The sequence below is a fragment of the Lagopus leucura genome, unplaced genomic scaffold (genome assembly GCF_019238085.1).
Source record: "Lagopus leucura isolate 7727_CA_CO unplaced genomic scaffold, USGS_WTPT01 Super-Scaffold_1, whole genome shotgun sequence".
Classification (NCBI taxonomy): Eukaryota; Metazoa; Chordata; class Aves; order Galliformes; family Phasianidae; genus Lagopus; species Lagopus leucura.
In genome coordinates this window covers 40,863,797-40,891,551 of record NW_024962250.1, presented here as the reverse complement: position 1 = coordinate 40,891,551, position 27,755 = coordinate 40,863,797, and the positions used below count along the sequence as shown (strand labels likewise).

Here is a 27,755-nt window from a genome sequence, read left to right as displayed (position 1 = left end):
GGCCAAAGCGAAGGTTCAGACCTGAGCAGCGTGCAGCCTCCAGAGCCGACTCCTTAGGAACAAAAAGCAAACTTTAATAGTTGGGACAATAAAAGAACTGCTGGACACATTGCTACGCACTACAACGGATATATATACAGAAATACAGTGAGACTTTCTCCAACACTCGTACAAAGTGAGACCGTGTGCATCAGTTACGAATGGAACAGTAGCTTTCCTTACAATACCACGAACATACCATAGCATAAGTGTCCTCACGGCTGCTGACAGAGCAAGTTAATACATTTTTAATTACGTTGCTGTAATTGAAGAAAAAAAACCTGTGGTTACGTGTTATAACCCGTTCAAGTATCTGGACATAAGATGGTTTGGAATAACGCTAGGATTTGGAAGGTCTTCAGTTGCAGCGCCACGCAAATTACCATTCCCTTACTGATTAATGAAAAAGGGAGAAATAAGGCTTTGTAAAGGAGCTGGGAAGTACGCTGGATATTGCAAATCAATCAAAAGCACTTTGGGCAGCAGCACCGCTATGTACACGGAACAGAACACCAGATGTGCCCCGAGCTTCCAGGCCAGCACCATGGGGGCAGAGCCCCTGTTTGGTCCTGCGTGGCAGCTCACGAGGGGGGAGCAAAGAAGGGCTGAAGCGACGGCCGTGCCGCATTCATGCAGCAGCAGGGCTCACAGCTGTGTCACATCTTCTTCCTGTCGGGGCTCTCGGCCGGCTCCACTCTCTGTGCAGGGAAGGCATGGTGGTACAAATGTCTGTGGGTCGCTGCTGCGCTGTACAGCTTGTACAAAGCCTGCAAGAGACACGGGAGAGGCTCGGATCGCCTCTGCTTTGTGCACCCACTGCTGATGGTGCACGAGTGTAGAGCTGCAGAAGGGTTGGGTGGAAGAGCCCTCAAAGCCCTGCTCTGACATCCAAAAGGGGAAAGACCCAGTTCAGGAGCTCACTAAGCTCTTAGCATTGTATAAAGATAGAGCAAAGCCCAACAGCCCCACAGGTCACAACTTCCAACAGTGCTTGAGGCACAGAGAGGCCCCCAGACAGCCCAGCACTGGTCTCCATGGGACAGAAGGGGTTCAGCCCCTGTGAGAGCTGCTCCACATCTTGCTTAGAAGCTCCCACCTCACTCAAAGGCAGCAAAATGCACCAGCACTGACACAGGAAAGCTGTGCGGCAGGGCTGTGCCATGGAGCTGGCCCCATAGCATCCCCAAACACAATTAATAGGAGAAAGATTCAAGCCCACCCCCCTTATAACACACACACACACACAAGCCCCAAACTCTCTCCCCCACCTGGCCTCCAGCAGTGCCCTTCCCAGGCACTGGAGGTGCCCCATGCTGCCATCAGCCCCATCCCTGCATCCAGCAGCTCTGCGTGCTTTGCCTCCCAGGGGTTCCCCAGCACTCGAGGCACCCATAGGAGAAGTGCTGGGGGGAACAGAGGGACCCGAGAGGCACTTACCTCATTTGTGCTTCCCTGCGAGAGGCATTGGGGAAAGAAAAGGGGAAGAAAAATAAAAGAAAGAAGCATCTCTGTGTATCACACAAGTCCAAGGGAGCAAACGTCTCCATTCAGTGCCCCCCCAGGGCCCCAGCCAGCCCTCCTGCACCCACAGGGACAGCACACACATACAGAGCCTTGAGGGCTCCCAGCACTGCTCTTCCTCCCAGTGCACCAACAGCCCGAGGCCCTGCTACTTTGCAGAGCTCCTTCTTGGGAGTGCTCTCCCCCCTCTTTGGGGGTTGTGCTGAGATGTGCCTGGGGCAGCTTGGTGCCTGGGAGCAGCTGCAAGCACTTTAACCTCTTCCTTGATTTCCCAGCAGGGCAGCTTGCAGGCAACTCATCCCTCTCACTTTCTGCTGCCCCCTCCTGTACTCACTGTGGTGCTGAACTCATCCCAAGTTCCTACACAGGGATGGGCTTCGACACCCAGCATCCCTCAAAAGGCCCCCAATAGCAGCACCGTGATGTCAGAATGGACCCAGCCGGGATGCAGGGGACCATGGGCTGCCCCTGCTTGCCTTGTTTTAAAGGCAGCCCTGCTGAGTGACATCACTGCCTGGTTCAGGGGTGAAGAAGCTGAGCAATAAACAGCTCAGTGTGAAAAATGAAGTGTGGCTAGCTCTAGCCACAGGTGGAGCAGGTGGAGGTGGTCACACTGAAGCTAAAACTCCTCACTCCTGGATGAAAAGGAACCAAGGGGCAGCGCTGCCAAGGGCAGTGTTTTCTCACTGCAACCTTTGTTAAGGTTTTAGGGATGTCTGACAGCAGGACTCAACCAGGACCTTTGCACCTGTTTACACAAAGCAAAGACAAAGGGAGATGGCAAGCCTGAAAGCAGGCAGGACAGAGCCCCAGCCTTAACATCCTGCAGCCAGGAACTGCCAAATCCCTGCCCTGTGCCAGGAGGGAGGAGCAGGGCTTCCTCCTTGACACTCCAAGCACACAAACTCCTGTGGTCCTGAGCACCTCCCCAGCAGGATCACATTCCATGCTGCCCTGTGCCAGCATTTAGTGTCCATAAAGCAGCATTTTGGGATGGGTAAAACAAGCAGAAAAAGGCAGACCAAAACAGTTTGTGGGGATCGGACTTGAGCCCAGGGCCTTGGCCAGCTTCAGGCTTGCTGTGATCTTCCACCCTCGCCTAAGACTCTTCTCCCCTTACGATCACCTCTACAACCCAACCTGAAAACACTTCTGGCCCTGCTTTCCCCATCTAGAAGGCCTAAGGCACAGACTGAAGCACACTGTCCCACTGCAACCCTACATGCAAACCCAAGAGCCATTCGAAGAGGAGGAAAAGCCCCAGGAAACAATGCTTAAGAACTCGGGGTTGGGACGTGGGTTTGGCCGGTGGTAAATGAGAAGCTCTTTATCCTACCTGGTCCCACAGCGCCGCCGCCACTTGGTCTATGACTGCACCCAGTTCTCTGTACTCCCCAGAGTATCTGATGTACGCCCAGGTACACAGTGTGATAAGTGTCAAGCCCATGATCATGTTGCACAGACTGGCTATGATGTCCAAGCCAATGAAGCCGGTCACCCCGGCGATCACGTAAGTGATGAAGATGACGACGAAGAGCGTGGCGGGGGTGCGGGCGGCATGGAAGATGTTCTTGCTGTCGTTGTGCTTGATGTACTGGATGTAGAGCTCATCGATCTCGTTCTCCAGCTGCTGGAGGTAGCGGCGGCTGAACTCCTCCCCTCCCATCTTCTTCACCCCACGGAACAGCCTGACGGCTTCATCCTTCAGCTCCATGTGTTTGGCCTGCAGGTCGCTGGGTGCCAGGAAGGGCTTGTCCCCCCCACAGACCTGCATTGCAAAGCACAGCCAGGTCACTCAGCACCCTCAGCTCCTGGGTTCTGCCATGCAAACCACCAGTGCTCCCCTTCAGCATCAACCACACTGACTGCTCACTGGTGTGGGATCCAGCCCCTCTCCTCCTCCTCTTAGCCTAAGAAATTGTTCTTAGAACCCAACCTGAACCTCCCCCGGCTTCCATCCCATCACAAGACCTGCCCTCCTCTTGGCACTGAGTCTTCAAGCTATTGCTCAGGAACCTGGAGACTCAAAGGCCCACCTTCAAATAACCAGCATTGTTCTCCTGCTCCATAGGATCGGCTCTTTGGGCTTTAAGGCACCAGCACAGACACAGACCCAGGGCAGCACACAGTAATTTGGCCATGCAGCTCCACACCCCTCCCATGCCAACACACAGCAACCTCCAGTACTGTAGAACAGAGCTGGAAGTGGCAGGAAACAGGCTGAAGTCTGAGCTTCACCTTGAAACATCACAGTCATCAGCACATGCCTGAGCTGAGATGGGCTGGTAGGGCAGAGGTGAAAAGCCACTTACAAAGATATATAATGACTTTAATTTAATGATATATAATGACTTTATCCCCTAATTAGCACCAGCCACAACACAGGTTAAAGAATAGGATAGGATTAGGATAGGACAGGACAGGATATTCAGCTGGAAGGGACACACAAAGACCATCCAGTCCCGCTGCCTGAGCACTTCAAGGCCAACTAAAAGTTAAAGCACATCACTGAAGGCCCAAATGCCCTCTGAATGCTGACAGCCACGGGGCATCAGGCACCTTGCTAGGAAGCCTGCTCAGCACACCTACCTCTTCCATTCTCCTGCTGTAGGTGTCTTTGGCAGTGGCAACTGCTGCTAAATTGTTGGCTTCTGCTGTGGCCTGCAAGAAGGGCAAAACGGTGCAGAGTTCAGCTGCAGGATTGTAAGGTTAAGGACTACAGAACATCCCAATCTGGAAAGGGATCCAAAAGGATCATTGAGTCCAACTCCCGTCATCACAGAAGTGTAGTGACAGCAAGGAACCTGGGGGCACACGATCCACATGCTCTTGGCCTGGAGGTCAGGTACGTGTGGTACCCCAGAACACACACAGAATTACACAGCTCCCTTCTCCAACTGCACTCCGACCAACACAACAAGATCCTTCTCTATTTCCCTGTTCTGTCCCCTCAGGCAAAAGCCTGCATCAGGAGAGGATTCCTCCCCTCCAAGTCAGAGCAATGAAACCTCTGGCTTCAGCTGTGGGAAACGGCAAGAAAGCAGATAAAAGGCTCAGGGTATGTAAACAGCCACAGCTGCAGCCTCCTGCTGAGCCCTGACCCAGCACTGCAGCATCCACGTGGGGCACATCCTTCAGTGTGCGCTCACAGCACAGCCAGGGGACAACGCTGCTCGTCTGCAGGGAAACTGCAGCTCAGCAGCCCAGCCCTGCTGCCTCCGCTGCTTCCCCACAGCACAGCTCCTTTGGGCTTTGAAGTGACTGCTGGACACAGCTTGGGTTGTCAAAGTAAGGCACTTCAAAAGCATGGCAGCTCCAAGTGCTGCACCAGTGCGACTCCTCCGACAGCTCATGGGACATAACAGCAGTCACAGTGCAGTGGCCATCACCTCGCACAGCCCACCTACCTGCAGCATCGACTTAGGGTGCGGCAGCTCTTCCCCCTGGTAGATCTTTATGTAGGCCTGCAAAACATGAAATCACATCAGGTGCAGCACAGACCCCAGCACAGCATCAACAGGATGGGAAAAGCCCCAAGAGGGGGAGGATCCCAGCATGGGATGGCTTCAGCAGGGGATGCTTTGCCAGGCAGCACACGGCTCACCGTCCATTCTTTGGGTGCTGCAGGGGGGTCTCTGAGGACTCACACTGCCATCACTCACTCCAATATCTACCCCATAGGATTTGCACACCTACCTCTGTCCTTCACTGAAGGAGAAGGAGCCGGAGTCAGGTAGCCCCAGAGAGTAGGTGGTGAGAATTACTCACTGATGTCTTGCATTAAAATGTCCCAGTAGCCATGACAACACAGCACAGCCTTTTCCAAAGGCAATGGGAATATGGCCCTCAGCCTCCCTCCCTCCAGTCCTCCATGGCAAGGAGGAGCCCTGCCCACTCCTCAGGCTCACTGCGTGGCCAAACACACTGACACTTTCCCCTTTCCTTACAGCCAAAGTGCTGACGTGCCACAAACAAATAAGCCTAATTTCTCTGGAGAAAGCTCATACCTTAAAATACTCCACAAGGCCCCGGCAGGTGATGTGGTTTCCATTGATCTCCTTAACATCCAGGCTTTCAGGACTCAGAAGCCAGGGAATTAAAATCTTCAAGTTCTTGATGAACTCGTCGTCTATTTCTGGAAATAAACCCAACATCATCAGTGCCACCCCTCAGCCCCAGCCTGCACTGCCATCACACAACAGGGGGGATCCTGGATACAGGCACACACACTGTGACTCAGGGAGGTGAGCTCAGCAATGATCCTAGTGAAGTTAACCCACAGACAGAGCATGCAGCTGTGCATGTATACACCAGCCAGCTTCACTGTCTCCAAAGTAGTTGCAGGAACACAGATGTGACTTCTGCTTTTGATGGCACTGCTCACGTGCATCAAGTGCCAGAGAGCAGCACCTCCTTGCCAAGAGAAAAGCTGAGTACAGCTCTGAAAGAACAAAAGAATGCTGTCAGTAAGATGCTGACAATCCTAGGCCAGCTCTGTTAAATACTGCTCAGCACCTGAAATTAAAGGAGGAATTAACAAACCCCAGTTCAGCTTCCAGCACAGCCTCCCCCCCCCCCCCACCGCCTCCCCTCCCCTGCTGCTCCTTAGAATCGTTTGCCAGAGGGATGAGTTCCATTTTGTTTACCCTTCCCTTTTATTTCACCTGATTAACTAAGTCTGTCCTGAAGGGAAACCACCCATCAGATAAGTCAGGAGGGTTAAATGTGCCTTGCTTTTCAAAGTGAAATAACTGTTCTTTTGAGAGCACATGTGACAAGGCTGCCAGCACAACCTGCTGTGCAAGAACCAGCCTGCCCTGCTCTGCCCAGCTGCACATCAGGAACAGGAATGCACTGCAGAAGCTCCTTCATGGAAAATACTTGTAAAGGCATCATAGAATAAAGACATCACAGCCTGTGGTATCAATCTGGCAATGGACCTTTGCTTTGTACCTTTCAGCTTTCCATCAAAGTTGGGGTTGGTGGCTACCTTCAGGCCGGGGTGAGGTAAAAGGAAGCAGGAGATTTTGGTGAAGCAGGAGTGGATGTGCTTCCTGACATTCTGCAGCTCTTCGTGCTGATTCCCTGAGACCTGTGGGAGAGCAGTGTGATCAGGTTTCCTTTGCATGCAGAGAGACTGGGACAACAGCGCCAACAGGAGCGTGAGGTGTCCGCACCAGGAGGGCATCCCTTAGCAGCACAGTGCATGAGCACAAGGCCAGAGCTCTGCCAGCAACCCACATCTCTGACCACACGCCCTGGGGCACGTTATTATCAACTGGAGAATGTGCACATGTGTGCATGACCTGAATGCAAAAGCATTTGGGGTTTCCCTACCAGGGCCATTCTTGTCTTCCCTCTGACCAGGTCTCTCCACTACCAAATCACCCATGCATTTCCTGAGTAATCCCCACACAGCCCTTGCCCATCGCTTTCACTGTACAAGAGCCTATTATTAAAGCATTTTCCTCGTCCCTCCAGCAGAAGGGCAGCCCCACACTGACTGCAGCATGGAGGATTCAGCTTCCTATAACACAGGATCATAGCATCACAACTCCTCTGGGCAGTGCTGGCACACCCCAGCCATGGAGGTCCCAAATGCAGCTTGATGGGGCCCTGAGCAGCCTGATCTGCTGCCTGGTTTAGTGACTGGCAACCCTGCCCATGGTAAGGGGCTGGAACTGATCCAGAATGGCTTGGGTTGGAAGGGACCTCAAGGATCAACTAGAATCTAGATCATCTAGCTGATGATCTTTGAGGTCCCTTCCAACCCAAGGCATTCTGTGGTTCTATGATTCTCTAAGGCATTTCTGCTGTGATTTTAAGGCACGGGCAAGTCAGGGTGTGACCTTAACCATCATCACCGGCTTGCAGCTGAGCAAAGCCCTGCCTTGTAGCGGAAGCCCAGGTGGAAATCATTCCTGAAATCCAGAGGAGAAAGGACAAACCTTCAGACGCTTCTCCAAAAACCTCGCGCCGCCGTCGGATCCGTAGGAAAATTCATAGGGGAAACTCCAGTCACGCACCAGGAATATCAGGGACTGGGGAACAGAAGCAGAAGCAGTCAGAGCCACGCAGCACCGCTCAGCCACGCGTTATCAGGGGGGATTTGCTGGATGACAGTTTGAGTCTCTCGCTTGAAAAACAGCGCCGGTCATTTCGACTGCAAGACAAGGAAGGGATTTTTGCTAACCAGGACAAAAGGCAGCGAGCTGCAGCAGCACTGAGCTCCATCCTATGGGAATTTCACAGGCTCATTTTCCAGCCATTTCCACCAGGCAGCTCTCCAGACAGACTTTTAACGAGAAGCACATGGAGGATAACGAGGAGGAGTAAGAAATGGTTGGCTTTGGTGATCTTTATTGAGACATCCGACGTTTCCATTCAACGCATAAATAAATGCCAGCACAGACAACTCTGCATCTCGACAGAAATGGGGTTTGGAAGGGATCACATCTCTGGTGTCTCTTCTGCATCCCACGGAAGGTTGTGGGGCAGAGGAGGCAGGGCTTCTCCTCTCCATTGGAATGAGCAATGAGGAGAATGCCTTTCATTGGAATTTCCCTAAAACTTGTCTATGTTTAAAACAAAGATTTGGGAGAGGGAGGGAAAATATTTCCCCTTCTTGTTTTCTGGAAGAAAAACATCAGGGGAAAAACAAAAAGAGCAGTGAGTTGGCCATTCCTAAAGGCACTGCAAGCCACAGCAAACGCCCGCAGCTCTGTCTTTCAGGACATGCTGTTCTTTTGGAGACTGCAGGACGCTGAGGAGACAGGGCCCTGTTTAGGGCTTTTCCACAAACACATTATGCACTCCTTGTCCTGTCTGCATTGGGAGCTATTTCCTTTCTTCTCGAGCAGGATTGCAGCAGACCTGCTGTGCTCACCGTGCCCAGCACCCACCCTCAGCCCTCTGCCAAGCGAAGGCACCGGTCAGCACACAGCGCTGCGTTCCAGCACACAGCAGAGTGGGAGCACAAGGGAACAGCTCATTTTCCACCCCCAAGTGCTGCTTCTTTTCCAGCAGCTCCAGCTCAACCATCTCCCTATCGCCACACTCCCTGTTTGGCAGCATCCTCCCATAGGAGCTTTCTCCAAAATCCTCCTTTCCAGGCTCATGTATCACAAGGACAAAAGACATTCATTGACTTTGACTTCCAGGCTCAGAACCTCACCCACGGAACTCAAGCTGCAGACCACCTTCTGCAAAGAAAGCTGCCTTGGTTCCAGGCCCCCACACCTCTAGCTGAGCTGTTCAATTGCTCCCCATCACCACACCGAATTTGTCCGGCCTCAGCTGCAGGCTGCCTCCTCCTGGCTGGGAAGTGGCAATAGATGGCCGTCCTCAGATGTGCTCTGCAGGAGGGGGTGCTGAGGTGGGGACAGGCAGCTGTGTGCTGCTCACAGGGCCCCCCCACCACCAGCTCCTCCACCAAATCTCACCACATCCGTTCCATACTCGCACAGAGATTGCTGCTGAAGATTGCAATGAAGCAGAGAGACCCTGGGGGGAGCCCCAAGGAAAGGCTTCTGAAGGATGAGGCGTCCCTGTTACAATTAGTTCAGCATCCTCAGCCCTCTATCAGTTAATGGGTTTTTAATCCATTTACACGGATTAAAACAGACAATGCTGACTGGCTGCATTGTTGGCTCTATTTCCATCAGCACTTTATGGAGATAAGGCACACAGAAGGCAGAACACCAGTGACAGTCACCTTCATCAACCAAGCTTGTGGCCTTGTAAGAGGGATAGTGGGATGTGTGACCAGACTTACTGCCCACAGACCTGCATGACATCACTTACATTGTTAGGCAAAGCCACAGGCTCTCAGCCAGCCCTAATGACTTAAGCACATTTAACAGTGTCTCCTTACAGCCTCCTTCTTACTGACGGAGTATTTCACTTTCACTGTAACATTTGGCAAGATTACCCTGCTAACTTTTAAATAAAGAACAGAAATATTTAGTTAATGTCTGGCTTTTTCTGTACCATATTACAGTTTTCTCCTGGTTCTTACAACAAGCCATACATTTTTACTGGTAGCTTTAACACCATTTACCAACCATCTACCCACGCTGTATCCAATATATACTCAAAGCTCCCCAAAAATCTCCATTTGTCCATTCACTGTATTTTTTTACCTTTTCATTTCACCCCCCCCCTTCACAGCCACCTTATAAACCCCTCCTGCCCTCCAGGATGATGGGGAGACTGACAATTCTCTTTTAATATTGGAAGGCAAAGCTAGACAGCTGTAACCCATTCCCAATCACTGCTTGCATTTCTACAGCTGCTTTCTGCTTTGGAAAGCTCACAAATCCTGCATCCAGTCACCAGCTTTCCTATTGTAGGTGCAAGCTAGAAGATGGACTAAGACTGGGGGCACCTGGGTAAGGGAAGTGAGTATTGGTGGTGTTTTTATGTAGTGGCTTATGCAGGTACCAATGATCTTCCAAATCTCTTTAACTCCTTCCCAGCCTTCCAGGTGTACAGGGTTCAGTACAGCCACTACCAAGCCATACAAAGCACAGCTTGTTCTGTTGCAGGATTGCAGGTTTAGCAACCTGCTGAGCCACCTTTCTCAACAGCAGCTGCTAAAACCATCCCACAGACTCCTACCTGCCTTCCTTCCACTTTTCTCTTTTTGCTCACATTCACCTTCCCCCCAAAAGAGGCTCTTGCAGCCCATCATCCTCCTGCGTGCTGAGCTGCTCACAGCTCTGGTGTCCAGAGCAAGCTGGTGTTTGCCTAATGCTCTCCTCTCTTGAATACCACCTCTGCACAGGCTGGGAAACAGATGTCACTTATTTGAAGTTAAAATCCCACTTATACTTGCCACTCTGAGCTGATCCTCTTTGTTCTGCCAAGTGCAAGGATTCCCAGGCAGCAGGCTCAAGGCTCTGACAGCCAAGACTGCAGCGTTACAAACCTGTCTGGGTGTTCATTCCACAGCTCTGCCATTAAAGCTGAGCACCTCAGCAGGACAGGGCTGAGCTGTAGGGATGGCTCCTTCCACAGTTCTCAAGGCAGGGCATCACTTGTACAGTGCCCTGCCAGGACACAGCTGATGCCACACAGCACTCATCACATTGCACCGAAGCCTTTTGTCCCTGGGAACAAAGCCTCGCTCAGCTAACAGCCTCCAGCTGCATCCAGACCTGCTGGGTGAGGGGATCGCTGCAGGGCTGGGGAGCCGCCAAGGTTGAGAGCAGAAAGAAAGAAAGCGATTGGATGCATTCAGAAAGCTCCTCGCGGGTTAGGAAACACAAAGCCTTTCCTTCGCCTCAGCTCAGCCAGTCTCCACGCCTCCCTGCTCATCCGTCCTGCAAGCTGCAGTGACACCTCGTGGCAAAGCCATCGGTTTGGGGGATGCTGGCGGCCAGCAGCCTCTACTCACCTGGAAGGGCTTCAGGAAGGTTTCCTCCATAGCCAACCGTCCGTACTCGGTGAACAGCTGGGGAGAGATGCAAGGGAAGGAGGACTGTCAGCTGCCGAGGCCACGTTTGCTTCGTGTTTAACGGGCAGAGGGAGCTGCTATGGGCAGGCAATCACCACGCAGAGCTCTTACATGAGAGATCTCAGTCCAGAGTTTTTGGCTGCCAAATCTATGAAAAAATGGCTCCAATCCACTGCTTGCTGCTGCTCTCAAACTTCATGTGCGAGAGGGGACTGCTGGAGCCCTGCTCTCTTTAAATGCTCCAGGAAGGGGTGGAAATGAATTCAGAAATAAGTACTTTCCCTGCAAACCCCCACTGTGCAGAGACCATAAGATCAGCCTACCAGCAACATTGGAGGGCTCTCTGGGCTGCAAATTCTTAGCAGAGGCACCAATAATGTATTTCACAGATGCCTAAAAGTGGGTCAACGTGTTCAACAATAATGGCTTCTAATTCCAACTGAAAGATAGGATTTGCACTGGATAAGTTCAACGTAAATACAGTATTCTTGTTAAAAAATGTTTACTGACTGAAACAGTGCAGAACTCTTCTGATTTCTCCAGCTGGACTTTTCCTTTCCTTTTCCTTAAGCTACTGGAAAAAAAAAATCCTAACTAGCCAGTCAAGAAGCCAACTGAACAAAAAAGGAAACTGTGGGCAGAGGCAGGCAGGATATGTGTGCCATAGAAAAAAAAACACCCCAAAGCTGCTGGTCTCCAGCACTCAGAGTTGTAACTACTCTTCTGGGTCATCTGTACTGACTCACAGCCAGATGTCAATATCCAGGCTTATAAACCAATTTCTCTGGGTTTCTCAATCAAAAAGTCCAAGGCCAGGCTGGATGGGGCCCTGGGCAGCCTGCTCTGGATGGAGATGTCCCTGCCCACAGTGGGGGCTGGATGGGCTTTAAGGTCCCTTCCAACACAAGCCATTTTGTGATTCTATGACTCCAGGAGTAAATAACAGATCCCTGCCAGCCCCAAAGTCCTACAGGGCACGACTCTGCTCCTGGTGAGCGTCCCACTGACTGCCCTGCCCCAAGCAGGCATGCTATGAAGCAAGACACATTTCAACACAAGTGACTGTTCCTCCATGCCCACTGTACAACCAATGGATATCAAGATGTTACAATCACAAAATAAACAAGAGAGTTAGGCAAAGTGGACTATGATAACAAGAGAAAAATAAATGGAAGGCTTACCCTTATGCCGGGCTCACCACAAAACACCACAAGGAGAGATCTCCAGAAGAGATCCTTCCCCACTGGCAGCCAGCTCTTAAATAGGTCTAAGAGGGGGGGGAGCCAGGCTCCAGCCCTTCCAGCAGCACAGCTGCATTGCCTTCAGCTGTGCTCCTCTGGCTGGCTCATGGCTCACTTCAGGTGGTCAATCAGAGGTTCAGGCCGTGACTCAGCAGTTCCCATACACCCATGAACCAAAACGAGAGCTGGGAAACTCTGAGACCCATCTGTAGCTCCAAAGGCAAACGTGCCTTTCCAGAGCAAAGCATCTTGCAAGTGCAGAGCATAATCCAGGGAGCCCAGTGACAAACAGCAGCAGAGACAAGGGGTCTCACCTGCAGGTGCTGCAGATCATCCTCCTGCACATTCTGCGACAAGTTATAAACCTGTAAGAAAACACAGATACTTCAGAGCGTTGCCCCTTGGATCAGTGTGGTTAAAGCTTACAATGTGACCACAGGGACACAGACAAAGGCCCAGCTGGCCCCTGGTGCTCCAAGTGTAGCCGTGCTGCTGGACAGACAGACAGACAGGCACTGCTCCTGTCAGCACAGCAAAACGCTCCAGCATGGGAGCAGCAGGGGCTGTTATGTCCCATCCAGGAAGCCTCATAGGAGTAAATAATGTTTCCTCCATGTATACGATGTGCTGAGCTCTGTCTCGAGACACTGCTTCCATCCTGTTAATGCTGTCCTCCAGAAGCAAAGGTGAGAGGAAGGAAGCCTTACTACTCCACAGTAACCACCTGCTGTGAGAATACCCACAGCCCAGAGGTTTCTCCAGCAGCACTGAGACAAAGGCACACGAACTTCACCAACCAACATCCTTTCCTCTCTGTCAGCTGGGAGTAAAGGAGTGCATCTGCTGCTGGCTTTGCTCTTGGGGTGAGGTGAGATGAGACTGTTCCCTGCAGAGGAACACGACTCACGACTGAACCCTGCACTCAGTGCAGCCAACACGCTGCTCTTTGTCTCTCCCCCACCTGCCTTAGGCTGGTGCCAAGCTGCTGCTTTTCAGCCACCACCTTTTAGCAAGTGTTTCCTGGAGACATCTCCCTTCTTACCTGTATTGAGCTGATCATTGTGCTCAGGGCAAACACGGTGGCTGAATCCCGCAGGGTGGACTGACTGTCAAAGGTCCCCTGTGTGTCCATCAGCAACACCGCAACCTGAGAGACAGAAAGCTCCAGCTCAGCCTGGATGCACCCATTTGGCATCTGCACCCGAGCAAAATCATTCTCAAATGCCACCAGGACAGGTGGTTGAACATCAGCTGTGTGTGGAGAATGTCAGTGCTCCAGCCTCAGACTTGGTGGAAGATAAAGGAAAAGAGCATCTCCAGTCACTGACAGCAAGAAATGAATGCTGCATAACACAGAGCAGGGAACTGCTTTGTTCTTCTGACATTTGCTGTCAGTGCAGATGGGTCTTTTCCTGAGCCTGTACTCACTTCATGTCATGGAAGCCAAACACAGCAGCATATCTCAACTTCACTGAAGAGCTGACAGATACAAATATTCCTGCCTACAAGCTGAATTTGCAGGATTTCCCAGTTTTCACTACACATGACCTCTCTGAACGAAGGCGTCCCATGTCACAGCTACTGCTTTAGGAGCAGGGAATAGTTTGCAAGGGGCTCAAATTCCAGGGAACAGCAGAGAAATGATCTCTGGGGTGCCCAGAGTTAGAGGGACAGGTAGGGACGACACCAGGGACACACGGAAACACTCAGACATCACATCACTCGGTGCATCAAACCCACTCATGCTAAAGCAGGGATATGTATCAAAAACCTGCACAACCATTTCAGCCACCTCCAACAAGGCAGAAGCCAGAGCAGCAAGACGAGCTGATGAGTAACACATAGACAGAGAGCCACACAGCACAGAAGCAAATACCTTTTTACCATCAGGCTTGTCCACCAGGAAAACCTCACTCCAGATCTGGATGCCGGTCGTCTCCCGCTCAGATCCTCCCCTCCAGGAGAAACCAGTCAGAGGCTCGTTGTAATCTCCAACCCAGTCCACTGCTTCCTGCAGGTGAGAACAGATGAAATGCTGAATTTCCCATTTCACTGTGTTTTTACACCTCTCTCTGTGCTGCCTCTACCCCAGTAGGGGAGACAAGCCGCCCTCACAAGAGAGGTTTCTTACAGTATAGCAAACGTGAACATTTCTGCTCCAGAGTCAAGGAAGGCAGCGTCCCACTGGAGACCCACTACTGCATGGGGCTGTGGAAGCATCTCTATTTTAGTTGGTGAGGCTCCATGCTAAACAGAGGCTGGAGCATCTCTAGAGCACCAAACCAGAGTCCTTCCCTGCTCGGCCCCGGGCACACAGGAGCACTGAGCAGCAGTGGAAGAGCCAGGTGCAGCTGCAGCCATACCTTGTTGTACATGTACCGCAGCATGAAGTCCATCAGGAAGGACTTCCCTTTTCTAAAAGCTCCAGCAACTGACACAGCCACAACCTCTTTGTCTCTGACAGCTTCTGAGAGGAGGATGCGGTTGAGTGCAGCTTCATCCAGTTCAAAAGAATGGTCATCCTTGACAATGAGGACTTGCACCGGTCCTGCCTTCCTCACGGACTCCTCCTCCTCTGAGCTCCACTCGTAAGCCTTGTCTGCAAAACTACCTGTGGAAACAAGTGACACGAGAACTGTGTGGCTCCTTCTGAAAGCACAGAATGATGGAAAGCAGGACAGGACAGGGCTGTAACAGATCAGCTGGCCAAAATATCCACCGCAGAACAGCCCGGCTTAGAGCAGATGTCTTTGCAGCACTCCTCAGACATCATGACAAAGCTGCCAGCTGCTTTGGGGCAATCTGTCAGCATGCCTGCCTGTCCCTGCTGGGACCCTCCTGGACAAAATGCTCCTACAAGAGTTGAAATGGAGAACAGATTATTCTCTGCCCTTCACAAACACCTTCTTACATGCACAAAGGTTGTCCTAACGTCTCCATGAGCCTCAGCTGAGGCCACAACATCTCCCTTAGCAGCTTATACCGCGCTGTGTTCTAGATTTAGGGTGAGAAGCATGTTGATAACACACAGAAGGGAGATGTAGGTTAGATGCCAGGGGAAAATTCTTTACTCAGAAGGCAATGAGGCCCTGGCACTGCCCAGAGCTGTGGTGCCCCATCCCTGGAGATGCCTGGGGCCGTGGGCAGCCTGAGCTGGGGGGCACCCAGCCCATGGCAGGGATGGGGCTGGGGAGGCTTTCAGGTTCCTTCCAACCCAACCGTGCTGTAATTCTGTGCTTGTATGTCACTGCAGTTTCTGTGGCAACAGCACAGCCCAGAGCCCTGTCCGACCTGCAGTCTGCACCAAGGCTCTGAGTGTTAATTCTGCAATCTTCCCACTCCACAGCTTGCCTTCAGACAGGACACACAGACACTCAGACACACAGCGCCCATTCACTGCCATGGTGACAGTAGGAATCACAGCCCTGGGGTTCAGCAGGCCAGCTCCTGCCAGTGTGCTTTCATTGCTTCCCAGCTGCCCAGCACAGAACAGGAACAGCAAAGGCAATGCACCACGCCGACCAGCTCACCTGAGGCCTTGCTAAACCTGCTCACCAGAGGGGGGGCAGCATGCAGTGGAAAGCCCCTCACGTTGCCCCAAAGCATCCCTCCTCACTGCCTCAGCCTGCAGGCTTCCAGCACACAGCTCAGCCCTGACCCCACAGCCCTGCTTTCAGGCCTGTCCCAGCTGTTGCAAAGCACAGGGACGATGCACAGACATGCTAAAAGGCAAACTATAAATACCACAAGGAATGGGGTTTGCCCATTCTGGGCCTCTGATAAAGATGGCTCCAGCAACAACGGCGCTTTTGTACGAGTTTCTGATTTCCTATGAACCCACTATGAAATATCAGGATCGTTAAGCCTTGTTGCTAGGGGATTTCTGGTGGTTCTGGGACATATACTGCGAGCTTTCTCTGCTCCCAGTTGAAAGACAAAGATCTTTTCTTCCCGATGCTTGGAGTTCCCTTAGCAAAGCAAAAGTCCCAAATAAGCTGAAAAGCAAAATTTTGCAGCAGGCTGCAGCAGCACTGAATGCCCTTCCAGCATCAGCCCCTGGGCAACATCACTCCAAGAAAAGCCCTCCCCATTCCCAAAGCCCAGAGCAGGCACACATCACTGAGCCACCCAGAAACCCGGAATGCTGTCTGCCTGCTTGCTGCATGCACTCAATACCTCCTCCAGCATCAGGTCCTCCCCAGCACACAAGTGCAGACAGGTGCCAAACCTGGTGGTCCTTTTAGGGCCTGCCGTGCTGCGAGGGCCATATAAAGCCTGTCACTGGAAATCCCTCTCTCCTGCTGTTTCCCAATGCTGAGCTAAGCGAGTCCTTTTTATTTTATTTGATTTGATTTTCCTTTCTACAGCTGCACAGAAAGGACAGCAGAGAGGTCCTTGTGGGATATGACTCATGGTGGAGGCAGGAAAACATTTGTAAATGGAACTGAATCTAAACATTGCTGGCTGTAGCCATAGCGAGGCCACCCGGTGTGCAGGTGACAGAGCTGTGCCACCCCTGGGTCCCCTCCACAGAGCATACAGACAGAGGGACGGTCATCCCATGGTGGGACCCTGCAGGAGGGCACAAAGGATATCCCAGCTCAGGCCCTGCTGGGGATCCAACCGCCCTGACTCCTGTTTAAGGGCCGTCCTGCCCTGCCAGCATGAGGGATGCTTGGTACCCAGCTCCCTGCTGCTGGTGCCTGGATGAGGGCCTCCAGGAAGAGCAGACATCTTCTCACCTCAGTGGAAAATTCCACCACCGACTTCTTACTGCCTCACATGAGAATCAGATCAGTTTGACAGCATCAGGAGCAGCTGAGAACCGCAGCAGCTCCTTCAGGGGTGACCCAACCTGCAGCAGAACAGCGGTTGTCCCTGCTCCATCACCAACAGCAACCAGCACTACCAGGAGGTCGTGCCATCCCATCACTGGCAGCACTTTGCTTTTAATTCACCCAGCGTTGATGGATTTGGGGAGGTTCTGTGCACACAGGCAGCAGTCTGAGTGGCCCTGCTCCACTGAAGGACATCCTTCTGCCATCAGCTGGAGCACGGTGGGCAGCCAAGCTGTTTGCTCATCACACAGAGCACAATGAGTGGGATGTGCTGCTTTTCCAGTTCCTTGGAGATATCAGGAGGAAAGGCATTACGTTAAGCAGGTCCCTGAGCTAATTTCAGCCCCATTATCTCTTCTGCTTTCATGTAGCTGCCAGCAAACAAAACTCGATCCTTGCTATTTATTTCCATGTGATGAAACTCCCGTGCTGTGGTTATTGCATTATCTACCAGAGATGTTTTTATAAGCTGGATGCGCATCACTGGAAATCAATTATTTTAATTGCTCTTTCCAGCATAAATTAGTTATCTGCTTTGAAGGAAGGTGTACCTGGCGGTGGCAAACCATCATCTGGCCAAAAGGGGAGGGAAGGAGGCCTCAGCTCTCCCAAACACACTCCTGCTTTCACTCATCTTCTGACTCGACTCCTCCTCTCTCGGCGCCGTGCGATTGCGTCAATTCTCAAGCTGCTCATTCAGTCACTGCCAGGATGCAGTTCCTTTTCCCCGTTTCATAACAGCTCATTTCCACGACTCCAAAGCAGGGTGGGATCCACGTTCTCTTTTCCATACAGTGACTTAAAGTGGAAAGATGAAGGAGAGGGGAATTGGCATTCGTTCCTATTGTGCTGTCAGGCAGCAGTGAGGAAATGGCCCTGCTCCGACACAGCCTGAGTCCACGGGAAAACTGAGCCTTCTTCAATCGCTGTAGGAATTATTTGTGGTTAAAATTAAATCAAGTTTAGTCAACAAATACAGCATGTTCCAAGTGTGAGGGCAGACAGCTCATGTCTAATGCAATTGAGCCCCTACAGAAGAATAAATTGGATAAAGCACATCACTGATCACGCAGCATACTTTGTGAGAACTTCATGCTCTTCCTTAGTTCCAGACCAACAGGTCATAGGCTGAGACCAGAGACCAACTAAGAAAGTCAGCTTTTTCCTTCGATGAGTCGCACAACAAATACATCTCATTCCACAGACTGACCCACGACCCAGGGCACGGCCTGTGCAAACCCGGGCTGCACAGCACAGCCTGAGATGGACCATTTCCATTGCCAGCCCTGCTCAGGGGAGCCCAGGAGCCTCACCTGCTGGAGCACTGCGGGAGGAGAAGGGCTGCAGCCTGGGCCACTGCTACAGCACACTGATTTACCACGGAGCTGCTGCTCCAAAAGCCTTAGCTGCATGGAACAACAGAAACGACCAAGGAGAGAAAACAGAAGTCTAACAGTTGAACCTTTTTAACTTTAATTTTTGAGCGGTCCCATCTGGAGCCACGAGTTGGGCTCAGTGATCCTTATGGGTCCCTTCCAGCTCGGGTTCTGTGATGTTATGATCTCTAACTGGTTCTTTCTCTGGAATGAGCCATGTCTGTATTGATGGGATTTGGTTGCTTATCAGCAGCCCTCCGGGGATTAATTCAGTCAGCAGCGATAGCTGTGTGGATCCTTTCTGAGGCTGTTTTTGCCCCGGCTGTTTGCATTACAAACGTATCACAGTGCTGCTACCCATTCCACGAGCCAAACACAGAACAGATCACGCTCAGCCTGGATCCCTCGGTGTGTTCTCCAGAGGGCTCCAGCTGCCAGAAAGCTTATCTGCCCCGTGCAAACAGCTTGGGCAGAGAAAGCCATCTATCTCCAGGCCACGGCATCCCTGGCACTTACCCCTTCCAGCTCCCACACACGAGTCCTGCTGGCTCCACTCGTGCTGAGCTAACTGCACCATGCAACTGCCAGCTAAGGATCAGAAAAGGCTGGAAAAGACAGCAGCCACTCTGAGTGGGGACCAGAGATTGTCTCCTCTGTGAGAGAGGCTTGCACAGAGCTCAGCATCTTAGCACGCTAATGAAGGAAAACAAGAAACAAAGCACTGAAACAAAGCATCCGCTGGAGAGCTAAGGTGGAGGGAGTGCTGCAACCTGTATCAGTCCTGCACAGAGGCTCAGTGGAGAGCTCTCCTTCCCAAGTGCAGAGGAGCACAGCTGCATCCCAAAGCACAAAGGGAATTAGCAAACTCCCCAGGTGCGGAGCTGCCAGGTGTCTGTCTAGACAGTGCTGCTCCAGGGAGCCAGCATCTTCGGGAGGGCAAGCAGGGCTGCCAGGCTGGGCAGAGCCCTCTTCATCCATCCACCAGCATTATGCAAAGAACTGGCCCTGCATCTTCATCCCGCCAGCCCTGAGACATGCAGCTGGCATCAGAACAGCACGGCCAGCTCAGCTCCTTCTTCCAAAGGCAGACAGATTAGGGAGATGTGTGACTACTCTGACAACACTCCCAGGTGGAAGGCTGCTAGCAGAAACACGAGTTAGCAGTGTTCCCCAGGGTCAGCACTGGGGCCAGGCTCTTCTGACATCTTAATCTGGATGAAGGGATGGAGCACACCTTCAGCTGGTTAAATGAAGCCAGGAGGAGCAGCTGACACACCAAAAGGCTGCGCCAACACAGGAGAGTCAGGCAGAGAGGAACCTGATGAAATCCAACAAAGGCAAGTGTAGGGTCATGCACTTGGGGAGAAATAACCACATCATCCTGATGTGCTGCCAGGAAGGAGCACTGCAGAGAAGGATCTGGGTGTTCTGGATGATCAGCAGTTGACCAACGGTTGACCATAAGCCAGCAGTGTGTCGTGATGGCCAAGAAGGCCAATGATATCCTGGGATGCACTGCACAGAGAGTGCAGCAGGTCAAGGGAGGTTCTTCTTCCCAACTGCACATCTGGAACACTGCACCCAGTGCTGGGCTCCCCACTTCCAGGCAGACAGAACTGCTGGAGAAAGCCAGCAGAGGGCCACAGAGATGATCAGGACCTGAAGCATCTCCCTTATGAGGAAAGACTGAGAGCCCTAGGGCTGTTCGCCCAGACAAGAGAAGGCTGAGAAGGGATTTCATCAATGAATATAAATATCTAAGGGTGGATGTGATGAGAATAGGGCCAGGCTCTTTTCAGTGGTGCCCACTGACAGAACAAGGGGCAATGGGCACCAACTGGAACACAAGAAATTCCATATGAACACAAGGAAAAACTTCTTTACTTTGTAAGGTGACATAGCATGGGAACAGGCTGCCCAGAGAGGTGCTGTTGTCTCCTTCTCTGAGATATTCAAACCCTCCTGGATGCTTTCTGTGCAATCTCCTGTAAGGATGCTGCTTTAGCAGCGGGTTGAACTGGGGGATCTCCAGACGTTCCTTCCAACCCCTATGATTCTGTGGCTCTGTGAAGAGCTGGAATGATTACTAGCCATCAAACTGTTTGTTAAGACAGATGCATCTCAAATGCCAAAATACAAAGTGAAAACAACATCTTCTACTCTCACAGAACTATTGTGCCTCAGCTAGCTCTGAAACAACAGAACACCCATCAGCAGAGCTCCCAGGGCTGGCAAGCTTCAGAGACACAGGCACACCAACTTCTTTGGGAAGAAGGCAGATCACACAGATTCCTTCCTAGGAGTTTCCCAGGAAATGTGAGGCCACGTGAGACAGTTCTGTGGTAATGCCCATGCCAGGACTGGCCAATTTCAAAGCTAAGTGGGTGATGTTCAGAAGGAACTTGACTCCTATCTGTTTGTCAAAAGTGCATCTCTAAGACAGCATTACCCAAAGGCCTTCATCTGTTTCTCAGGTAGAAGTTCTAGGACTGTTAACCACATTTCAGTCCAGCCACACACAGGTGAGACACAGTGACTGAAATGGACATCACACAAATGCTTCTCCAAAACAGAGTGCTTAAAATACATTGTGCTGGCTTGACAGAGGTTCGTGAGCCCCTACCCCACTTGGGAAACTTCACTCCTCCTTTCCCAGGTGGCAAACAAGAACACTTCTCCAAGACACAAGGAGCTGGAGTGTCCCCAATCCAAGGTGGCTTTGGAGGTGATCCACTGGCACACGGTGCCTTGTAGAGCTGACAGTACGCCTCTGCCTCACAGCACAGCTGGAGGTGGCTGCAGGCATTTGGTGCAGGGGGGTTCACACGATTCCTGGTGCCTATGAATACAGAGTCATAGAATCATTAAGGTTGGAGAAGAACTCCAGGATCATCAAGGCTAACTATCAGCACCATGCCCACTAACCACGCTCCTGCGTGTCACAGCTACGTGTTTCTTGCACATGTGCTCAGGGCTCAGCACATCTTTGTTCCTCTGCAGGAGGGGCAAGGTTGGACTTGCTCCTGCTCATCTCTGACTGACTCACACCCCGCTGTTCACATTCTTTGTGCAATGCTACCTCTCAAAACCCTGGGCACACAAAGACCAAAAGCTGCTTAGGGATTTGGGGCTCTAGCTTGCACTGTTGGCTCGGCACGCTCACAAGCCCCAACACCTCATCTTCCCTTCTCAGTTACAGGCTAGCAATTTTGTTGTGAAACTTCTCATCTCTAGTAGCATTTGTGCAAAGGCCCAGCTGCCTGAAAAGCCTCAGCTTTCATTCTTCAGGAGGCACATGGCATCCAGAGTCACAAGCAAAACGACAAACAAAAAGGCTGTTAGCAATATTACCTAAATATATATATATAATATGTACCCAAAAATCACCCTTTTTTTTTCCAGTTGAACCCATTTCTGTACATGCAGAAAGTGTGGCATTGATGAACTCAATCTGGTCTGTTTTGGAAGAAAACCTTTCCTCCAGAAGCTGCTTTCAGCCCCTCCTGACAGCCAGGCCCTTTGAACAGCCCTCACGAAGCTCAAGTCCAGTTTGAAAAGCCTGACCAGGAACCTCTGTAATCCTCTTTATGGTTTTGAAACTGAACTCTTGACGAGCTGGTCGTTTGGATTGCAACACGTGCCATGATGGGCAGTGAGAGATTTCACATATCTTGTACTCGTCTGAGCTGTTTAAATGAGTGACTGGGAGCAGAGATCTCGAGTGGTTTTGCCACAGCAGAGGGAGCCAAGTGCTGCAGGTGAAAAGCACAAGGAATCTCAGAAAAAACTACCACTGCCACACACTGCAGAGCTTTGTAATACTGCACCCACCGGGATTTGGGAGGTGGTGGAGTCACCGACCCTGGGGGTGTTCAAGGAAAGGCTGGATGTTGTGCTGGGGGACGTGGTTTAGTGGGAGCTGTTGGGAATAGGTGAACGGTTGGACTGGGTGATCTTTTAGGTCTTTTCCAACCTTGGTGATTCTATGATTCTATGATTCAGACCAGGAAAAAGCAGGATCCCCTTCTCTGACGAAAACACTGCGTGATTTCTCAGGCAGGGAGGTTGGAACCAGATGATCTCTAAGATCGAATCCAAGCCATTCTAGGATTCCTTTCTATGGTTCTATGATTTCTCCATACACAGCTCTCCCAGCCATCCATCCCACAACTAGCAGCAGCTGTAAGCTCTCTGCACCACTCAGCACATTTGTAAGAGAGCCTCCAATGATGCACAGCCTTATGCTGACCTCCTGCCCAGGGCTAAGCCCTGTGCCAGATGCACAACGTGCCCCTGCACGACCAGGCGGGGAGGTGCAGCAGTAACACAGCCTTGGTAGCTGGCTGGAAGCAATTCCTTCTGCGTGCTGTGCAATTGCTCACCTCAATTCACTCCAGGATCTTTAAAAAAAGCAAATTGTTTTTATGAAACAAAGGTGGAGGGTTGCAGTGAGCAGCTTTCAGGCTGCCTAACAACTAGGAACTAGGACAAAGTTTGATCCATTCCAAAACAGTGTCGTGTTTTTACTGACTGAATTTACTGCCTGGAAGGCAGGAGATTGAAACCCCTCCTGCATAGAATCATAGACTGACTGGGTTGCAAAGGAGCACAGTGCTCCTCCAGCTCCAACCCCTGCTGTGTGCAGGTCGCCAACCAGCAGCCCAGGCTGCCCAGAGCCACATCCAGCCTGGCCTTGAATGCCTGCAGGGATGGGGCATCCACAGCCTCCTTGGGCAACCTGTGCCAGTGCCTCACCACCCTCTGGCTGAAAAACTTCCTCCTCACATCCAACCCAAACCTCCCCTGTCTCACTTTAAAACCATTCCCCTTGTCCTGTCACCACCCACCCTCACACACAGCCGTTCCCCTCCTGTTTATCCACTCCCTTCAAGCTCTGGAAGGCCATCATGAGGTTTCCCTGCAGCCTTCTCTTCTCCAAGCTAACAAGCCCAGTTCCCTCAGCCTTTCCTCATAGTAGAGGTGCTCCAGCCCTCTGATCATCTTAGTGCCCCTCCTCTGGACCCACTCCAGGAGCTCCTTTAGCAGACAGGTTGAGAAACAGGCACTGGAAGTCACCTCACAGACGGATGTCACCATGCAGGCAGCTGACAAAACCCATCTTTCAGATGAGCTGCTGCCGTATACATGCAGGCATCTACTAAAGGGAGCCGTTTGGTACTAAAAAACACAGCATTTGGCTCTCGCACTAATTGCAATGTCAAGCAGCCTGGCATAGTGCTGGGAAATCACTCCAGGAACGCCCTGTGTTTGGTGTGTGGATGGATGGAAGGTGATCAATCCACATGAGGTTCTTGCAGAGCTGACCCAGAAGCAAACCAGCAACAGACCTCGTTTCACTCCAGCACGGCTTAGCAGTATGCTCACACCAGGCACGTGTCTAATTGCTTTGCTAGACCAAGCCTATACCTCCTGGGATGGCTTTTTTTCTCCGTTTAAATCTGTTTTGACATCACGTGCATTTTTTTCTCACACCATCAAGATGCAAAGGGAAAGTGCAAGCACACGTACGTGCGTGCAATGCTCAACCCGCATAAAAACGGGACAGACACTCGTGTGAGACACAGCTGAGAATGTCACAGTGTTGGCTGCGAGCTGTCAGCCCCGTTTACCCGAGGTCTGAGCTCCTTCCTGCACAGTCATGGTTACACACAGCCCTCATCAGGCACACACTGCTTATTTCCTCCTGCAAAAAGAACACCGCATGCTCCGTTGGCTTCAATCACAGCCTCCGTTATCTGTGTGCTTCTGCAAACATGTCCCCGAGCCGTTAATCATTACCATGGGAAATACTCCACTCATCTATCCAAATTAGAACCTAATTTGTGTATCTAAACATCAGAGCTCCGCTCACCTGCAGATGGGGTGCCGTGAGCTCTCATGCCTTACTACAGGGATCAGAACACGGGGAATGACACATCATGCCTCCTGCAGCCTTAAACAGTAGCTATACACCGTCTAAGCTGAATTTCTACCGGGTGAGGAAGGCCGTAAGCAGGGCAGGTGAAGGCCAGGCTGTGTGCACGGGGCACAGCCCACCTGTGGGACCCCGGGGCTGCAGGGGGACGCAGTTTTCCCCTCCTGCCCGCAGGAAGGCGGCTGGGAGACGGGAAGGCCTGCAGGAAGGCGGCCGGGAGACTTCCTCCTCCTCCTCCTCCTCCTCCTCTTCCTCCTCCTCTTCGCTGGCAATGCTAAAAGCTCCCAGGGCTCAGGCGGTGTGGAAGCGGCCCCTCTTCGCAGGGCTGCGGCACACCGAGAAACGCGGAGAGCCCCGGGCACGGGGCGGGCTGCGTGCGGGGCCGCAGGGCTCCGAAGGGACGGCGGGGATGCCGACAGGCGGACAGCCACGCAGGCCGGGCCCCGGCTGAGGGCGGCGGCCGCTCGGGACGGCCCCACGGCACGGCCCCCATCCCCAGCATCCAACGCACGGACACGGGCTGACAGACAGACGTCTGACAGACAGACGGACACACACACACAAGGCCCGACCGCCGACCGCAGCCCCCGGCCGCCTCCCCTGCCCCGGACCCGCCGTGCTGCACCGCCCGCCCCGCCCCGCCCCGCCGGCCGAGCCGAGCCCCGGGAGGAGCCGGGCGCGCCCCCCGCCCCGCGGCATTGTTCGGCGCAGCGGCGGGCCGCGGCCGTGCCCCCCCTTCCCCCGCTCCTCCTCCTCCTCGACCGCCACCGGGACGCGTCGCCCCCCGCTCGGCCCGCCGCTCACCCCAGCTGCTCCTCTCCCTGCGGTTCCGGGCCATGGCGCGGGGCGGCTGCGGGAGGCTCCGTGCGGGCTCCGAGCCGCGCTGCGTCTGGCGCGGCTGCCGCGGTGGAGCGGGGCGGGCGGGGGCGCCGGCAGCATCCCCGCCCGCTACGGCGTAGCACGGCCCGGCCCGGCCCCGCGGGGAGCGCCGGCGGCGGGGGACGGAGCCTGCTTGCTGTACGTCTGTGCGCTCAGCCTGCGGGCGGCCGGGCCGCAAAAAGGTGCGGCTCAGCGATCGCACAATGGGCGGCTGGGAATGGACATCGCCACGCAAGCCCTGCTGTAGGCTGGGTGCGCTACGGCTCAGCTGCCCCGACCAGTCCGCGGCCTCGGGCACCTCCAGGCACGGGGCACCCACGGCTGTGCGCGGTGCCGGGGACTCGCCGCCCTCCGCATGGAGAATTTCACATCTAACCCAAATCTCCCCTCGTTTGGTTTAAAACCGTTCCCCTGTGATAACAGCAGGACAAGGGGAAATGGTTTGGAGTTCAGGGAGGGCAGATGGAGGTTGGATGTCAGGGGGAAGTTGTGTGCTGTGAGAGTGGTGAGGTGCTGGAACAGCTGCCCAGAGAGGCTGTGATGCCCCGTCCATCCCTGGAGGTGTTGAAGGCCAGGTTGGATGGGGCCCTGGGCAGCCTGGGCTGCTGTGAAATGGGGAGGTTGGTGGCCCTGCATGGCACAGGGGGGTTGGAGCTTCGTGATCCTTGAGGTCCCTTCCAAGCTGGGCCATTCTGTGACTCTGTATCACCCACCAGACTTCCCCCCGCTCTGACCCCTGGTGTTTGGAATTGATCCATTGCTCTTGGAAATGGTGACTCAGCACAAGTGCATGGCAACACCCAGGTGCAAAATGTGACCAGAGCCTGGCCCTTGGTGTATGGCTGCTGGTAAGGCTTGCTGATGGATCCAGGACCACAGCTATGTGCTGCCCTTCTGAAGGGAGTGCAGTGCAGCTCTTGAGGTATGGCCTGCATTGATCACAGGGGGACAGCACAGACAGAACCTAAGAAGGATGGGAAAAGGAGCTAAGCCCTCAACAAATGGAGATTGCCCAAGGAGGCTGTGGATGCCCCATCCCTGCAGGCATCCAAGGCCAGGCTGGATGTGGCTCTGGGCAGCCTGGGCTGCTGGTTGGCGACCTGCACACAGCAGGGGGTTGGAACTGGATGAGCACTGTGCTCCTTTGCAACCCAGGCCATTCTGTGATACTATGATTTTATATATATATAAAATAAAGCCTGTTGATTCTTTGAAGCAGCCCAAGAAGCAGACTGTGTTGCAAGAGGGGATTTCTTGTGCTGGAGACATGCAGAGTTCAAATAGGTTGAAAGAGGAGGTTAAAAGAAAAGCAGCTGGGAAATGGAGAGGGGAAAAAAAAAAAAAGGAGGATGGAGAGGAGATCTGTTAATTTGAAAGTCTAATTAAGCCAAGATGGGCTCCAGTCCTGCTTTCCTCATTGCTTTTGAGAACTGCAGCTTAGGTCAAGATTGTCTTGCCCCATTTACGGGCAATTTTTCACTTTCACTTTCCATTGTGGTGTCTTTCCTCAGAGGGCAGTGAGGCCCTGGCACTGCCCACAGCTGTGGTGCCCCATCCCTGGAGGTGCCTGAGGCTGTGGATGGGCCCTGGGCAGCCTGAGCTGGGGGGCACCCAGCCCATGGCAGGAGTGGGGCTGGGGGAGCTGTGAGGTCCCTTCCAACCCAACCCAACCCAACCCAACCCAAGTCGTTCTCTGATTCTTCCTGCCTTCATATTTCCACCCGTGAGGAGCCTTCCCTCGGAAGCATCCTTAAGTTCTTGCTGCCCGAGCAGCTCACAAAGAATCAATTTCAGGGCTGAGCAGGCACACAGTGGAAGGATTCTTAAGGAAAAACAATGCTAAATGGGGGAAAGGCAAAAAGAGAAAGTGCCGTGCAGAACATGAGCATGGCCGTGGGGTCAGCAAGCTGCAGTGCTGGAGGATGCAGCACTGAAAGGGCCACAGAATGAGCAGAAAACCTGGATTTAAACCCAATAAAGCACATTGCTCACGGGGGCAGTTTCATAATTCACCTTGCCTCGCCTGGCCCACTTACCATGGCAGCATTTACCATCGCTTTTCCCATCCTTCGTGAGCAGAAGCATTGTGCAATGCTTATGTAAGGGCCGGGTGGGTGCTGCACAATCTCCGCTCTGCTTCGGGTGCCACTGCACACTGGGGGCTGCTCAGAGGGTCCCCATTTTCCCATCCCATCCAGGGCTGTTCCCACGCTGCTGTATGAGGTTCTGGAGCCCTTTTCCCCCTTCCCCACAGTTGTTCGTATCACTTCTGCCTGCTCACTGTTTGCTTTTTCACTGCTTCTGCTTAATTTCATGAGAAAGTGCACAGGATTCAGACCTTAGCTGTGCTTCTCCTAAGCACTTACACTCCTCTGTGGCAGCGATTTGTCATCGCTTTTCATTGCTGTGTCCTTACTCTCAGGTTAAGAGGCCAAGATTCCTAGGAAATAGCAAAAAGGAATAAAACAA

At 52.7% G+C, this 27,755-nt stretch overlaps 1 protein-coding gene and 1 long non-coding RNA gene across 5 annotated transcripts; one reads left to right on the top strand and one right to left on the bottom strand.

Moving 5' to 3' along the window:
• Window positions 1-53: 53 nt before the first annotated feature.
• ATL1 (atlastin GTPase 1) lies at window positions 54-27,620 on the bottom strand. 4 transcript variants are annotated; one of them, XM_042871745.1, is made up of 14 exons: window positions 27,323-27,620; window positions 14,622-14,869; window positions 14,135-14,269; window positions 13,301-13,405; window positions 12,573-12,623; window positions 10,958-11,014; window positions 7,509-7,601; window positions 6,514-6,652; window positions 5,568-5,695; window positions 4,968-5,024; window positions 4,150-4,221; window positions 2,897-3,328; window positions 1,477-1,491; window positions 54-806 (listed from the first exon to the last, which is right to left on the bottom strand). In XM_042871745.1, the coding sequence occupies exons 1-14, from the start codon at window positions 27,369-27,371 to the stop codon at window positions 696-698; spliced, it is 1,692 nt and encodes a 563-aa protein (XP_042727679.1). In that variant the 5' UTR covers window positions 27,372-27,620; the 3' UTR covers window positions 54-695. The 4 variants fall into 4 exon arrangements, with proteins under 4 accessions (XP_042727679.1, XP_042727814.1, XP_042727887.1 ...); XM_042871880.1 differs by lacking the exon at window positions 27,323-27,620 and adding an exon at window positions 25,212-25,292; XM_042871953.1 differs by lacking the exon at window positions 27,323-27,620 and adding an exon at window positions 17,648-17,666.
• LOC122180471 lies at window positions 24,317-26,366 on the top strand. Its single transcript, XR_006179106.1, has 3 exons — window positions 24,317-24,468; window positions 26,003-26,134; window positions 26,231-26,366. It is a non-coding gene; the product is annotated as an uncharacterized LOC122180471 (long non-coding RNA).
• Window positions 27,621-27,755: the final 135 nt, after the last annotated feature.

Bases quoted from the DNA above. Each gene is read 5' to 3' on its own strand.
- ATL1 (XM_042871745.1), bottom strand. From the start codon at position 27,371: ATGCTTCTGCTCACGAAGGATGGGAAAAGCGATGGTAAATGCTGCCAT. The intron at 14,870-27,322 runs GTAAGTGGGCCA...TTGTTTCCACAG, and splicing joins CGATGGTAAATGCTGCCATG to GTAGTTTTGCAGACAAGGCT. The intron at 6,653-7,508 runs GTTTGTCCTTTC...GCTCTCCCACAG, and splicing joins TTTTGGAGAAGCGTCTGAAG to GTCTCAGGGAATCAGCACGA.